The following is a 17515-nucleotide window of genomic DNA, read 5'->3' as shown; positions in this document are numbered from 1 at the left end:
CAGCCAAGGGTTATAATAATATGATGCACAACAAAAATATATCCGTATCGACCCTTCTTCACATCCAAGGGTTATAATAAAATGATGACAACAAAGGATATCCGTATCGACCCTTCTTCACATCCAAGGGTTATAATTATATGATGCACAACAAAGGATATCCGTATCGACCCTTCTTCACTTCCAAGGGTTATTACAATATGATGACAACAAAGGATATCAGTATCGACCCTTCTTCACATCCAAGGGTTATAATAATATAATGAACAACAAAGGATATCCGTATCGACCCTTCTTCACTTCCAAGGGTTATAACAATATGATGACAACAAAGGATATCCGTATCGACCCTTCTTCACAGCCAAGGGTTATAATAATATGATGACAACACAGCATTTTGAGTAATTGTACACCTATGACGTCTAATCAACTGCAGCCAAATTCACTGCATATTTTTACCTAATTTTTCTTAACCCATGGTGCTAGTAGGCATGTGAACTGCTGCTGTTGAAGCATTTACGTGAACAGTCAGAACAAAGCCCTAACTCAGGTGAATTGATAAAAGGCTGTATTTCATCAGATACACGTGATCATAATGCCTCTCACCTTAATGCTGGTCACTGTCGCATAAGTGAAATATTGTTGAGTTGGGTGTAAAACACTAATAAATCAATAAATTTTGTAAAGCCATTCATCAACGGGCGGGATCTCTTGTTCTGCTTAGTTAGATGGTTGTTAGCTAAAACACCACAGAATGATCATATGTGAGGCTACAGTTTGGTGCAGATTACAAACTTTACGAAGTGGTTATACCTGCCGACTTTCAGGTCAATGAAAATACTTAGCTTGAAATCCCTAAATTTAGTTTTCGACTGTATCCCAGAAAGTCAGAAACACAGAAAAGGAAAAAAGGTTGACTCCGAATCACTGAACAGAAATACACTGAAATTCAGAGAGAGAAAATCCAGGACAGCGACGAGTTTGATGATTGGCAAATGGTCATATGTAATCGGTTGAACACGGCCTCTTCTCAATTTACCCCCAGCTGTCTTTTATTCTAACTGTTCATCTAAATGCATAATTAGTAGCAAACCACTCGCCCACGTGTTGGAAAGTGTTTTTCGGCTTTGTTCAGTGATAATAACGAAATAGTAATTGTATTATTGCTTTATTTATTTATTTGAATAAATAATTCTTCTTTTCGCTTGAGTGATATGTCGCTTTGATTTGATTTAGTTGCTTTCCTTGTACATATCATAGGTATGGAAGCTATGAACTGTGGCAAGACAACATGTGGACATGGGACATCATGTGTGCAGGGTGGTTGTCATTGTAATCAAGGTTATGCTGGTTTACGGAGTGTGCCTGAAAGTAATGTGCTGTTTTGTTCGAGTAAGTTATCAGCATAAACAGGTATAAGTATACTTAATTAAAATTGGATTTAATGCTGTCTGTTTACTCACTAATTTTAAGGTTTTGCTTTAACAATAATTATATGTGTGTGTATTATTTACATGGAAGAACTTTTGTGTGAAAAGCGGCCTTAAGGGAGAAAGCTTACGTATCTTGGATTTTTAGTTCATGTTAAATCTATATCTAAGTAAGCCAATCCCATAGAAAATTTAAGTACTCTTACAGTTCTGCTTGCAACATTTTAAAAACGCAAAGTTCAAGAATTTGTCTTTAATGCTCTGAAATACATGTAAATTGTCATGCAATTTTAATCCAAAGGTAATTTAGTTCTACCTGTGTTTTCAACTGCAGCTCATGCTATCTTCCTGTTCGGACGTACATGAGGTCTGCCAACAACGTGCGGATGGTAGTGGGTGTATCTCAGGATCTACTGAGAATAAATAAATGCTACCTGTATTTAAAATTTGTTTTCAATCTATTACTTAGTATTGTGAATAATAGATTAATATAATGTGGTAGAAACGTTCGTCACAATTTAACAACCCAGATAGCAGTAGTTACCATAACAAGTATTTCCAGCCTTGAGCAAGTCAAGTTCTCGCATGTAGACTATTTTGTTCCTTCACAGTATGACCATGGGAAGAAATTTTGCAAGTGGCGCCTACCATGCATAATGAACACTGTCACTTGGCCTGTTATCTCTCTGGCCAAGTACATCTCAAAATCTGGTTGTTATCTCAAACTCTTACCTTTGTCGTAGTTGCAATAGCACTGTTCTAGGCTCTGTTCGTTTTCCTCACACAAAAATGTTGGCCGCCGTTGTATAAGTGAAATATTCTTGAGCAAGATGTGAAACACCAATTACATAAATAAATAAATAAATCAAAAGCAAGGAAATAACTGGGCAAGCCATGTCATACATTCTGACATGAGACGTGAGCTGATACGAGAACAATACACACTGTACCTCGTTCTAAGGGTAGTAAAAACATTCCATTGGGAGGAGAAAGCTATCTTAATACCCTTGTCTTCACACAGAGAGTTGTTGGTCTCAGTCCTGTCCTGACAAAACTACGTGTGAATTGGTATTCCTGTACACGAGGGCTTCGCTGGTATTCAAACCCCTGTGCGAGTGTTCATCTAAAGACAGATCGCCGTCTACAGGAGAATGTGTGGGTGAGTTTTGCCTCAGTATGGAAGCCATTAAACGATAACTGAATGCATTATAGGCTTAAAGCGTTCATAATTAGTATACTTGTTGATAATGCTACACTATTTCTACATAGCTCTAAGTTAGAATTTTGTCCCCATAATAATACATATTATTGCACGTATAATCTCTTGTAATTTCCTCTTCCCTTCATTGGATATGAACACATCACGGGCGGTTCACCAATTCGAGATATTGCTCTCCCGGGAGATCCAGTAGCAAACACTCGTCTGACCATACCAAAGATTTTAGAAATGGTACTTAAAGCTGCCTCGTTTGGCACTTATACGACGGCGGCCAGCATTATGGTGGGTGGAAATCAGGCACAGCCCGGGGGAAACCCATGACCATCCGCAGGTTGCTGAAGACCTTCCTTCGTACGGCCGGACAGGAAGCCAGCATGTGTTGGACTTGAACTCACATCGACCGCATTGGTGAGACACTCCTGGGTCATTACGCTGCGCTACACGCATACATACATACATACATACACCCATGCATACATACATAAATGCAATCAGTTTTTCGCGTCGTCTGCTTCAGTCAGCTTGGTATCTCACATTTGTATGGCGCTTAAACTAGAGGGCAAAATTACACTTTGTCGTGCCACAAAGTGGACCATCGTGATATGGTGCACTCTGAGGTTGAAGTGACGGAAACGGTATAGTACAGCCTCACGACCTTATCAACTTTAGAAAAGGGTTTGCTTGTTGTTCAAGAAGACGTGTCCCGAGAAATTGTGTTCATTTTAGTTACGCTAGACACCGCTCTCTGACTCGAAGAGGTTATAGAGCATTTTCAATTGGATATTAAGGCGTTCTAAGTCAACGTCGGATCCATACGGCTCTACTCCATACTGTGAAATACTTGGAAGTTCTCCACTTGCCGCCCACAGAGGACTTTCAATGCCACGGAGTACGTGTCTACTCTTCTGATCAAACCTTCTCTCCAAATCAGACACAGGGGCGTCCAGTACTTGGAAGAATTGTCTGTGGAAGTAATCTTCTGCAGTGGAGAAGGAGCGAGGCGCCAAACCATCGTCGATTGTTCTTAGTAAGACCTTCTTCCTAGGAAGTGTTGGGCTGTCTGTGAAGCTCTCCGATTTAGCTACAACTTGGTTGTAAAACTCCCTTAAGTCTTCGTTACGGTGTTGCTTGCTAAATTGCTCTAACAAGGCGGCAGCTTTGAAGGCGCCTTCGACGGAAGTGTCTTTACCTTGTATTTTGATGGATAGTTGTTCGACTATAAACAAAACATGGTAAACCATCTTCAATTCAAAAGATGTGCTGAACTTCTGCATTAGGCACGTCTCCCATATTCATCATGTCTGACTGACTTCATAGTGTACAATAAGGCTTGCTAATTTGAGATGATGTCACTCTGACAGTCAACTCTGTTCGACAAAGTGATCTGAGGAATCGTCTCGAATTTCCGGAAAGAAACAATTTAATATGTGCCTGCGTTTGGTAGATGGAAAGTACGAGGTGCAGGAATAGTACCTAGGATTTTTCGAGCTGTCAGATATATACAGCAACACAATTACAGACGGCCAAAAAGATTGCCTTGTACGGTGTAACACAGATCTGCCCGGGACAAGTCTATGATGGAGCTGCAAATGTTTTTTTGAACTATTCTGGCTGTTTTGTTCGTATATTAACTCCGTGTTCTCCTCTGAATGTGTTTCGCCCTTGACTGAATAGGCTTTTCGCTTCCGCAGCCAAAACGAGAGCGTGGCTCCACGTTCTTTCATTATTTATTTATGTATTTGATTGGTGTTTTACGCCGTACTCAAGAATATTTCACGTATACGACGGCGGTCAGCATTATGGTGGGTGGAAACCGGGCACAGCCCGGGGAAAACCCACGACCATCCGCAGGTTGCTGGAAGACTTTCCCACATACAGCCGGAGAGGAAGCCTGCATGAGCTGGACTCACAGCGATCGCATTGGTGAGAGACTCCTGGGTCATTACGCCACGTTCTCTGAAGACATGAATAAAGGGAAAAACATATGCACTTCTGTTGCATCCTGTATATGTTTTTCGCATTTGTGATTTTTGTTACAAGTGACATGATTACCTTTCCTTGGTGTGACAGTTTGTCAAATAGTGTTTAATCTACTTAAGCTACTTACATGACAAACAATGATGTTAATTTAGTAACTGCATTATAATTTACAGGTTTTATATTTGTTTTTTAAATACACAGAAAAGCAACTGGCTTTTTTAAATATCAAGCAAAATTACTAAAACGATCAAAAGTACGAAAAAGGGATATTTAATTTGATAAATGAATGTTTAAACATTAATAAGTGAACAAACAGCCAAAGAATATGTAAGGGAAGATAACTCAAATCAGATACAAGACAGGTTGAAGAGTTTAATGGCGGCACACTGATGAACATCCTGCACTTACATAACCAAAGTATAAGGCAGGTAGCTCAGACACAATTATCACGCGTTGTGCACATTCCACCCTACTATACACTGATTTCCCTTGGTACATATACTTTGTTTTTTTTTTATTACTATAAATTTCAAACCACAACAACATTTCAATATTTTCATTTACTAGGCAATTTCCTATAACAAGCAAACTAATTCGAACAGAGGAAACTCACTTTTATGCTAAGACTAAAGAAAACTGACCACGGTTAACTACACTATGCACCCAGGCATCATATTTCTGATCGACCCATACTCACACATCAGAATTAAGGCAACACTCGACCTAAATCAACTATGACCTATTTATACATCAGAGTTTCTGTTACAGTCTCTGTCACTCTGCCTCATGATTGTGTCTTATGCTGCCTAACCCGAGGCTTGGGGCTGTATATCCATGCCATTGAATTGTATCGCCACGTTGGATATGTTGACAGCTGCAATCAAAGCCCAACTGAGATATATATTAGGAACCTCCCATCTTTGCCATCTAAAAGAGCCGACATCCAGCTCCAGGCATCACGCTTCTAACTTAAGTACGAGTTTGTCGCACACAACGCCATACGTCAAGTCTTCTCAGATGCAGAAGTGAGCGGGTGTTGTTTTCACTACACCAGTGTGTTTAGAGACAGGTCCAGAAGCTAGCTCTCCAAACATTATACCAAAGCGACTCAGAACTCTTTCAAGTTTGTACGAAATCTGCGTACTTCCAGTACTTACCCTGCACCAAATGGAGAGTATACGGAATGAAGCAACTACTTCATCGGCTGAGGTTGGCGGACTACGTGACCCACACCTGTATGGAGGGGAGATTTCCCCGACTAGTATGGAATCATCGTGACAACGGAAAACCCAGAAGTACCCACCACTTGGAAGGATGGCACAGAAAGGTAAACGGGACAGTGATGAAAGCGCTTACGGACATCAACATCTTCAAGAATAAAGAGGCAACCAATAAAAAAAAGATGGCACAGCTTGAAGGAAGATGCCCATCAGCACTAAAGAAGCGGTGATACAGAAACATTGACGACGGACTTCGTAAATTGAAATGTCAGCTGGCTAACCCTCCAAAAGACTCCAATTGAAGCATGTTCGTACCTAATTAAATTGTAAAATTATATATATATATATATATATATATATATATATATATATATATATATATATATATATATATATATATACATATGCTCGCTAAAAGCATTTCCCTACATAACTGATATATTTCGTTTATATACAGTGTGCACTTATTTACTGCGCATCAAATAAAATATTCGATGCCAAAATCACATGTGTTGAACTTTTTCCTTTAGACTGGAGTGTTCTAGCTGGACCAATATGTATGAAATTGCTTCTCATGTGAATGACCCCGGGGTCGTAATGGGCTTGACGCATGTAGCTTAATTCTAACTGATTCTGACCGCTATTCGCCTATCTGAAAACAGGTAGGCAAAATGCGAAGTAGGCGAGTATGGAAGACTCAGAACAGCTAGGTTACAAGAACATTTATACACTCATTGTCTTACATCATTTGCGTGTATAGCAGGTTTAACTCACCCGAAATGAGACACGAGACAGGTTGTACAGTAACAACTGCTTGACGGCGGCACACTGACGTACATCCTGCACACTACCTCCTCACTTGTGCGGTGGGAGTTATTCCCCTTAAATCATCAACAAACGGTCATAATACTATACACACCTTCCTACAAATACAGCCTCACGCGCTAAACATTTTTTGTGTATACCTTCGGAGTCATGAATGGATGTCATGGCCGATAGCTTGGGCAAGACGTTTGTGGAGAATATACGCCTCATTAAAGGTCTAGTTACTGGTCCTAATTATAAAAATTATAACCTGTGTGCAGATGTCGTTGTAGAAAAACAGCTGGCGAGAACACATACGGTTGTTTTTGTTGTATCCTTTCTTCTTGTGCTGTAAATCCCCGCCTCCCTGAGGGTCAAATCTTCTAGATACTTGAAAAAAATAACTGAACGGATATTGAATGACGTATTTTTACAATCATATGTAGAAGAGCAAACCATTCCCTGAAGAAATTTGACATGTTTGTTGTCACTCTTTTAGCTTTTTTTAACACTCAACTAAATGGCGAATGTCTGGTAGCTCTTAAGGCTGAACTTTTATAATGTAATTCTGAGGAGACTATCGAGTGTTGGCGGAAAAAATGCATAAAACCGGTCTCGTTATATAGTGATTTTAAGTGCTACATTACTCAGTTTAATGTACACTTTTCATTATTTTTTTACACTCAAGTTGACAATATATACATGGGCAGTTATTTATGAACAAGTAATAAATTTGGGCACAAAACCATTAAATTCTCATGCCTTCTTTTTTATAAAGCAGTTGACAACAACATGTGGAAAAACTTTCGTCACATTTTCAAAGACCATTAAATTGCAGACTCGTAAATAACTAGCTGTTCATCTACGTTATGGGCACAGCAACAAAACTGCTGTAAAAAGGGCAGCCATCTGTTGAATGAGGGCTCGTCAAAATATTGATCATGTCGACAAAACATCAGCTCGTATAACGCACTTTACACGCTAGTATAACTTATATTAATCGTGTAAGTTCCCAGTAAAACTGTTATCCAATAATTACCGCACTTAACTTATAACATCTATGAAATGTGTTTTAACCCTACGGAATAAATTTTATTTTGTTTGGTTTGTATTTACTTCTCTTTTGGTTAAATTTGATCTCATGTTTCTGTCAATTCTCACAGATTTTACAGCTGACGGATGTAGATGGCGTTGTGGATACAGGGCGACATGTGTACAAGGTGTCTGTGGTTGTACCGAAGGCTCAGATATCCCGATATCTTTTCCAGATAGATCGCTTCAGTTTTGTCTACGTGAGTGAAGGTCATACACACATTTAACAGTGTATCTATAATATAGTAATGCTGCTTCTCCTAGAAAAGCAAATGTGTACGTTTTTGTACCCTCTTGTACACACCCACACCCGATTGTGCCTATGAAAACCTGCCACCGTTAATGTTTTTCTGCGTGAATTAACGGTAAATCCTAGTTTACGTCTGTGTAACTACTTTACATAATGGCTAGCTCTCGCCCAGATTACAAAGTATAAGATACACAACAACGATACTGGAAATGTCTTTACATTCTTTAAAAAAGAACGAAAGACGTATCGTTATGGGCGTATAGATGCAATCATAATGCACGAGAGTTGTCGCGGAATTTAGTAGACTGTACAACAGAAATACTTGTGAAATCATCATGCTTTTCTGGGGCGGTCAACACAATTTTGTGTAACTGGGTCCTGTTCGCGGGAAAATATACTGAACACTTTTTGTTGTAAACAGAAAGATGTGGGACTGGATGGGGCGTGTGTCCTGTCAACACCACGTGTGAAAAGGTCGGTGTAAGACATGTGTGTCTTTGCTCAGCTGGAGCACAAAGGTCTGCTAAAGGACAGTGTCTAGGTGAGTAATACTTTACATCAGTCATAAGGTTTGATTCTCAGGGTACCCAGCTGGCTCTCCCACTAAGGCCACAGGCTCGAATCAGGTTTACACTTTTAGCTGCCGCGGTTTTATTTCTGGATGTTTGTTAGATATTTGTAAAAAGGCCATGCAATAAATTGGTTATGGTTTATTTATTTATTTGATTGGTGTTTTACGCCTTACTCAAGAATATTTCACTTATACGAAGGCGGCCAGCATTATGGTGGGCGGAAACCGGGCAGAGCCCGAGGGAAACCCATGACCATCCGCAGGTTGCTGACAGACCTTCCCACTTACGGCTGGAGAGGAAGCCAGCATGAGCTGGACTTGAACTCACAGCGACCGCATTGGTGAGAGGCTTATGGGTCATTACGCTGCGCTAGCGCGCTAACCGACTGAGTCACGGAGGCCCCAAAAATTGGTTATGAAGATTGCAGTTCTAGTCGGGTGATTGTATATATCAATTTGCCGTGTAAAAATATTTCTAAAATTGACATGTAATTGTTCCGGATGATGAATTGATTTATGGGCATGGACGACACTAGCAACTTGATTTAACCTGAAATTCTTAAAAAATTGTAGTTCCATGAATAAGAGATCAGTATGTTTTAAACTTCTGGATAGAGTAATCGCCCATATTTTAATCCATTTTATTACAAGAAAAATTCAGTTACTTTTGATTAATGATGTTATACTCCATAAGCTTAGTTTTAACACTCGTTGCTTCGGATTACGTCATAATTATTCAAAAGCAAGTGACATGGTGGAAAATAGGCGTGGAGCGTAATTTGTTGTACAATAGCTGCACCAACGCGCGATTAGAACAACCCCCACTCCACAAAGTAACACAGCCTAAATTACTGTCTCTGGAAGTGATCTATATGGCTAAAATGTTCATAACATCCATTTGTGAATCCACACCGCCACGAGGTCATTGGTTTCTTACCATCGAAGCCTTAAAATATCATAGGATAGAATGTCATGGAATAATAGAGTATCAAGAGTGCTTTTTATTATCACTGTTTAATATGGTGAATGTCCGATATGGCTAGATACTCTGCTACATATGTGATTTGTATGACACCAGTGAAGTTTACCGTTCAAAAAAGTACCAAGGGAGATGACGACATTCTTTACTTTAAAATGGTTTCCCCATAATCATGTTGAAAATACCGGATAGAAACCCTTTCGAGACGGTTTTACAATAATTACTTTTGTTTTCCCAACATTAAATGAGAGCTTATTTGCATATAACCAATCTTGAACTTTTTTTTAACTTCATGTGTCATAGTATTTATGGTTTCGTTAATACTTCCTGGCGAATAAGCTGATATCATCTACAAAGAGTACAAAGTCCAATCGGGCAGAAGAAGAAATTTTTAACATTGAAATAACGGCGTGAAACGTGAATCAAACAAATCTTTGATATAATGTAGAAAGAGTATAAGATCTAGAATAGGCCTACAATCCATCCGTTGGGATGTTACAGAAAAGCAGTAATTATAAAGGACATATTGGCTTCGATTAGAAAGGTAGTTTTGAAACCAGTGCTTTGTTGACCCCATGTGAAGAGTATATTGGCTGCATGTCATAGATGTGCCAAGTTCTTGTAGTTAATCATATCTCGCTTATGCTTGAAACGTCCTAACCAGATATCGACGAATGTGAAAAAAAGCCAGAGCTATGTGGCAACAACGCCGTTTGTGTAAACACGGAAGGCAACCACAGGTGCGCGTGTGCAGAGGGATACAGGCAGAGAGAGGGTAAAGAGGTGGGGTGCAACCTGGGTAAGCAAATGTAATCAGATGCAGTACAAAGGGTAGATAAAGGCGCTTATTCCGTAGATCTGTCCACACCCATGATACAATGATGGCTTTTGTCCCTAACCCGTCATCCATTTAATCACCTAATGTGTCAGATAAACTAATTTATGATTATTTTAAAATCTACATATTCTTTTCTGTTTACTGATTTTTTGGAGAGATAAAGGTGCAGATTTCATAGTTGATAGGTATGCTTGCAACAAACGAAAAATGAACACCATATAAGATACAGGTTACATGTAAAAGTGTAGTTGTTTTGTAAGCTTATGTTTTACGTGTGCTATACAGATATTGATGAGTGTACCGAAAATGCAACCATATGTGGTAATAACTCCGTTTGTACAAACACGATGGGCAACTACACATGCGCGTGTGCGGAGGGATACAGGCAAAGAAAGGATGAAGAGGTGGGATGCAGTCTGGGTAAGCAAGTATCAGGTATCAACGGACGAAAAGGCAGATATAGGCGGTTGTCCGTAGATCTTTCGATATTCACAGTACAATGTGGTGTTAGACGCTAATCTGTTATCCATTTAATGATCCAACGTGTCGCCGTGTTTATAGCGCTGCCTCAGTAAATTATCATGCTAAAAACTTGGCCCCAACTCAGTTACGGAGTGATGATTGTGGTGACTCTATTGACAGGGTAACATTAACAATGAAGCCACATGGTGTCACCACTGTCTCTAAATAGCTCCGCAGCCTTAGCTCTCGTAAATATTATATACAGATGATGAAATCAATTATAATTACTCTGAAATTTACATATTCTTTTCTGTTTACTGATTTTGTTGAGAGACAGAGGTGCAGATTTCACAGTTGATAGGTATGCTTGCAACAAACGGAAAATGAACACCTTACAGGCACAGGTTACATGTAAAAGTATAGATTGTTATGTAAGCTTATGTTTTACGTGTGCTATACAGATGTTGACGAGTGCGCCGACAATCAAACCATATGTGGTAACAACTCTGTTTGTGCAAACACGGTGGGCAACTACACGTGCGCGTGTGCTGTGGGGTACAGACAGACAGAGGGTCAAGAGGTGGGATGCAATCTGGGTAAGCAAGTTTAAAGTACCAGCGGAAGAAAAGTCAGATTAAGGCGGTTGTCCGTAGATATGTCCACACCCACAGTACAATGTGGTGTTAGACCCTAATCAGCCATTCATTGATCCAGTGTGTCACCATGATTATGACGTTGCTTCACTAACGCATCATGCCGAAGGCTTGCTCTCATCTCAGTTACAGAGTAATTATTCCGGTGACTATATTGAGTCGATTACATGTACATAAACAAGGAGTGTAATATAGACGTCCAGTACTGAGAGAAAAACAAGAGCAGCAACGGCAATGTGATAGCTGGTAAATGGTCACACGTAAGCGATGAAATGCGTCCTCCTGTCAGTTTACCTCAGAAACCACAAGGTAACAGCGCCGCCTCTAAATAGTTCGGCGACCTTAGCGATTGAACAAAACACAATATCCCATTACTACAATTGCCTATATATATATATATATATATATATATATATATATATATATATATATATATATATATATATATAAATTTACAACTTCTGTTGCTTGTCATGTATATTTTATACTTTCATGGCTATGCTTGCAAGAAACCTGAAAAAGTTATTGCACAGTTTGTATTTTACGGAAGAAAGTTTTTTTAATTCCATCATTTATCCACACACATATACATATTCCGATATTTCACACGTGCCATATAGATATTGATGAGTGTACCGAAAATCCAAACACATGCGGCAACAATTCTGTTTGTGTAAATACCGAGGGCAACTACACGTGCGCATGTGAGGAGGGATTCAAGCCGAAAGAGGGCGAAGAGTTGGGGTGCAGTAAAAGTAAGTAAATGCTGAACAACAAACAAATGTGGTTTTCGACTGCAAATCAGGGCACCAGGAAGTTTTTGCCCCAGTTTGGAGTTTAACCCCAAGGAAACGAACAGTTGCATGTTGCCCTGATTTCAACTACTGAATATGTCCATGCATCAAGTAGAACAGTGAATTCAAGATTTTCTGTTCACTTTGCTTTTGGTTTAATTGGAGAATTCTCTACCCATTTATTCGAATAAAACTTTCTCATGACCAGCAGTCGGGATTTCTGTTCGTCCTGTGTCTGATTTCTTCCATCCATAAATCTGAACATTCCCCGTTTTATGGGCTATTAAAGTAGTCAAAAGTTTCCCAATAAAATATAAAACGTAATAATAGGACGTGGATTAACGCTACTGTGGTAAACAATCATCAATGAGTTGTTGTCGTTGTTGACTACGTTTCAGTCGCTACTGCCGCAGCTGCATCTACAGCCGCGGATTCCTCAGCGTTGACGATCGGTCTGGCAGTATGTATAGGCGGAGTGGTTCTTCTGGCCGTGGTCGTACTAGCCGTTGTTGTTGTTTTCAGGTAACCAGTGGGATTGTGCCCAACGGCAGACATTAATGAAATCCGGCCTTGAGATACGATTTTATAGTTTATTTTTGAGCCTTATAGATAAACATTTTAGTTGCCTCATAAATATAATCGTACAGCAATGATTCCAAAATTTTAACTTCCAGTACTAAAAGCTAAGCATTGTAACGAGGTTTAATATTTTGACTTTGTGGAATTCCCCCCAGATGTGATTAATCTCAAAACATCATCATTAAGTTGTGGCACTTAAAAGAAATGTCGAGAAATATTCTAACCTTAGTTATTTTGGAAGATGGGGCTACAGTTTTTTTTTTCTGACATGTTTTAAATCTGGAAATACACACTATCATACTAGTGTGACCGGAAACACGATGTTGAATTACTCGTAACCAACGTTTTATATAGCAAAATGGTAAAAGTACAACGTGACATTACTCTGGACATTGTACTCTGGGCGGGGCTACATAAATACTTCTACCTGATTGGTTACAATTGACAATTAACTAGTCTTAACAACATGGCGGTGCTTTCTGCGGGTGTTTGCTTACTTGGAACCGTGATATCTCCATTACACATTCATTTGTAATATTTTGATTGTTTTGTCTTTACATTTGGTCAGTCAGTCAGTCGAAGAGCGAGAGAAGTGTGTACATATATTTTGATTAGAACAGTTTTTTGTTTTAACATTATATCAGTCACTTCATGCCAGCGTTTCTATTTGTAAATATTCCTTCATAAATTAAATAATTACAAAAGCAAATGTGTTTAATTTTTGAATTCCAGGGCAAGAAATCGTTCGAGCGGTGGTATTAGAGAATGTATAGGATTAGAAATGCAGGGGAAACGTTCTGACGTCATAACACACGAATATATCACTACTCAATCTGGACAACAACGAAGCGGAGTTACTAATCCAACATACCCAGTACTACCGGATGTGTTGGGTTCCAGTACACAGTTGCCATCCGGCACTGACGTCCGCTACGAGGAAGTTGACCTACCGCCACAGGCAGAACTGAATCACGATGCACAGACTTTGTATAGCTTAGCAGGAAATTTCGACGATCAGAAGCCTAGTGAGAATGAACATAAGGATCTGTATTCAGATCACAAGATTGCAGACAACAAAGCCAAACAGATGGCTACGGAGAAAAGTCAGGCCTCAGAAACTTCCCCGAGCGAATCCACGTATAATGTTTTGTCCAAACCTCACGTAAAATCTTCCATTGCAACCACCAACACCGCGGACAATTATAACACACTGTATGGTTTAAAACCAAACGATGAAAGCCTAAAAAATATTGAGCCCGGGCAGGCCGGATACGGAAATCCACATAGAAACGATGACGTCCAATATGACACAACATACAGCGCTGTCAGACAAATTGGGGACAATCGCGCACAGCTGACAAGCAATGGCCAACAAGATGGTTATGAGTATGATGAACTTAAGGTACAGAAAGTTTAAAACGAACAGTTCACAAGCGTATAGTTTAAAGTCACTTGCTGTCATTCGGACAGTCCTGTGAAGGACCCATTAAAAAGTTTTAGAAGACAACACACGACGTGGAAAAGGGTACAAGGTGGAAATGTCACAAAGTAAAAGGTGGAAATGTCACAAAGCACAAGGTGGAAATGTCACAAAGTACAAGGTGGAAATGTCACAAGGTACAATGTGGAAATGTCACAAAGTACAAGGTGGAAATGTCACAAAGCACAAGGTGGAAATGTCACAAAGTACAAGGTGAAAATGTCACAAGGTACAATGTGGAAATGTCACAAAGTACAATGTGGAAATGTCACAAAGTACGATGTGGAAATGTCACAAAATTTTATGTGGAAATTTTACTAGGTTCGATGTTGAAATTTCACAAAGTACAACGCTACCTTAGTATTCGTGTCATTCGCTACGAATATGTGCATATAACACAAACGTACTTATACTTGATTATGATGGCATATTTTGTATGTTTCTCCAAATTATTAGTGGGGTTTGGCATTTTGGACTAGGAACGTACTAAGCCAGTATGTAGCTATATTTTTATGGAACTGTGCTGTAATAGGAAATATGTTTTTCGTCATAGCGTTTTTTTTTTGTAAGAAATCAGTAAATATATTTTACTGTCTTTGTTGGGGTAGCTCTTCCTCTCCGGCCGTACGTTGGAAGATCTACTTGTAACTTGCGGATGCTCTTGGGTTTTCCTTAGCCCGGTTTTCTAAAACACCAATAAATAAATATATCATAAACAAGTCAGAGACATCAAGAAAGCTCTGCACCCTTTCCTCTTTTAAAGCTAAACTAGCTCAGAGGCCTAGTTGAGTGGCCTAGTTAAGTGTTTAGATGTGTGCTCTAGTAGTGCTCTCTATCTGTGAAATCTAGTTATGTACTTTGACAGTATGCTGTACAGCATTAGTATACTATAGTTGTGTACCCTTGATGTGTACTCTAGCTTTGTTGTCTAGTTTTATACTTCATTTTTGTTCAACAGTTGTGTATTCTAGACGCACAATTTAGGTGTATAATCAGGTATTATTATTTACTTGTATTTTCTGGTTCACCTTAATGTAATGCTCGGGCTTTATGTATGCTCTTCCATAATCTAGTTGTGTACTCTGGTTTATATGTACTATGTTTATGTTAGATTTTATGTCACGACCAAACAAGACAAATTTTACTGACTGTGTTCAGGTTATGACATCAAAATGATACAAAATTTGTACAAAGTAAAATGTTAAAAAGTTTAGTTGACCTGTTATTGCTAATATCACCTTACATGTATGTATTTGAAATTTTAGTAATCTTTTTGTTATATTGATTTTTGTCATCTCTTTACGAATATGTCTATAACAACATTTTTTCCTTAATATAGTGTTTGATTACTTGGAATATAAAATCTGCGTACCGTACTTAATATGAATTAATGTGCATTCGTAGATATAGTTTGCTTCTTTGAAACTTGAATGTATGTTTATACATGTCGTAATGTATGTTGATTATGTCGTGTAAGCGTTGTGTAGCCAACTGGCCTCTCAGTCACGTCGACGAATGATCTATATGGGATGGGATGGGCGTCCTTTGATGTTGTTCGCACTGGCCATGCTTGGGTGTACATTTTTTAAATTTTATTCTACTTTTATAATAGTTGGTGGAATCGGGTTATCAGAAGCCGGTTATTCAAAAGTCTATGTAAAAAGTAACGGAACTTTCGGTCAGTCAAGTAATAACTGATTAATATTACACTATTCAAGATCACTGGATACACCTGGCAGTCTAGATCACATCAGGACGTGTATATATCGTATTGTGGTAAGACCAGATATATATATATATATATATATATATATATATATATATATATATATATATATATATATAACAGTTTTTGATTTATGTCTATATGTAGTCTTGTATTGTCTATATACATTGTCATGTAACAAAGTTATTGTTTTGTTTCTGTGTGTATTTTTGTATTGTCTATATACAGTGTATATATCCGTGGACATTGTAAATGTATTTCAGTTATTTTAATTCTGTATTTCACCAAAAGCTTGGTAAAAATTCACTTTCAGAAAATTATATAGGCCTTAAAATAATACCTGAAATGCCATAGCCCAAGTTATAATAAAAGTTTGGTATGTAAAAATTTTTATTTTCGGAAACACATAAGGCCTTAAATAATACTGGAAATGGTATAACTTGAATTATGATAAGTTGTTCTGGTAAGAAATAAAGCAAATTTGACAACAATCACTTAAATGGTTCTAAAAGATGAGAGAACCAGTCAGATTCAAGCAAACTGAGTCAGATGAAAAATGCTAAATTTTGGGTGAAATATAGTACATCGTTTAAATTGAATTATCTGGTGTTGTAATCGTGTCTGACCCATTGTTGAAAAGCCTCGTCATTCAGTCACCTTACACTAAGCTCGAATAAGTAGAGATGACTTCAAACAACAACGATTGTGTCACGCTGGTACGTTTACCTCCCCGGATAATATCATGTCAAGCTGTTTATTTCCGCAAATAAAAGATTTGAACTTGCTTACATGATAGATTTGCTTCTGATTTATATAAAGGTGAAGTATCCAGATTTCCTTCTGAATTCTAAAGGAGATGAGTCTGGTGAAAGAGAACGGCAGCATGAAAAATAGCATTGCAATATTTTCTTTATATCTGAGGGGTAAAACAGACTGATTTAAACACCTTCGTCGTTGCTTGTGTAAACCGATAACACTGAACCTTGGTTCGTACCTGGTCATGTTTCACTTTTAGGGATATATCAGGTAACAAAATAGAAACCGCTACGACTGTGTGACACCCTGAATTATATCTTTGCATTAGCCCGACAGTAGAAAGCCTGTCCCTCAATCCGCTTCCGACTATACCTGTATGGATATATATCTAATGGCGTGTGGCTTTGTATAAAACTTTGAGACATCATATTGTCTTTAGCTTTCTTGAGTATTTATAAGGTCTCAGAAATGCTCAGTTCATCAGCAGAATCTTGGTGTATTCAGGAATACAGAAGTCAACTCTTTTCAGATGACAAAAAGACGTAAGGAATGTTCACATCGTGCACATCGTTAGTACAAAGCCGTACTAAGGTCTTTTTATCTAAGGGTCGTACATCAGCAATGAGATTCCTGGGCGAAAGAAGTCGAAATCAATAAACCGTCGCTTTGGACAAATGCCTGA

General features: G+C 38.6%; 1 protein-coding gene across 4 annotated transcripts in view; it reads left to right on the top strand.

Annotated features, from left to right (window-relative positions):
• The window catches only part of LOC135462896 (fibrillin-3-like), a 29935-nt gene extending 13803 nt beyond the window's left edge, over nt 1-16132 (top strand). For 2 of the 4 annotated variants that reach the window (XM_064740195.1, XM_064740196.1), the window contains exons 2-11: nt 1261-1392; nt 2452-2589; nt 7817-7945; nt 8417-8536; nt 10210-10344; nt 10669-10803; nt 11307-11441; nt 12119-12253; nt 12691-12814; nt 13604-16132. In XM_064740195.1, the coding sequence (XP_064596265.1) occupies nt 1261-1392; nt 2452-2589; nt 7817-7945; nt 8417-8536; nt 10210-10344; nt 10669-10803; nt 11307-11441; nt 12119-12253; nt 12691-12814; nt 13604-14288 (1868 nt within the window). In that variant the 3' untranslated portion in view covers nt 14289-16132. Of the gene's footprint in view, nt 1-1260; nt 1393-1445; nt 2590-7816; nt 7946-8416; nt 8537-10209; nt 10345-10668; nt 10804-11306; nt 11442-12118; nt 12254-12690; nt 12815-13603 lie in introns of those variants that run through there. The other 2 variants (XM_064740198.1, XM_064740197.1) reach the window with 2 other exon arrangements.
• The last annotated feature ends 1383 nt before the right edge of the window (nt 16133-17515 follow it).

Source organism: Liolophura sinensis, chromosome 2 (genome assembly GCF_032854445.1).
Source record: "Liolophura sinensis isolate JHLJ2023 chromosome 2, CUHK_Ljap_v2, whole genome shotgun sequence".
In the NCBI taxonomy this organism is placed as follows: domain Eukaryota; kingdom Metazoa; phylum Mollusca; class Polyplacophora; order Chitonida; family Chitonidae; genus Liolophura; species Liolophura sinensis.
Note: the sequence above shows the minus strand (reverse complement) of the source record. Positions and strands in the feature narration are given on the sequence as shown.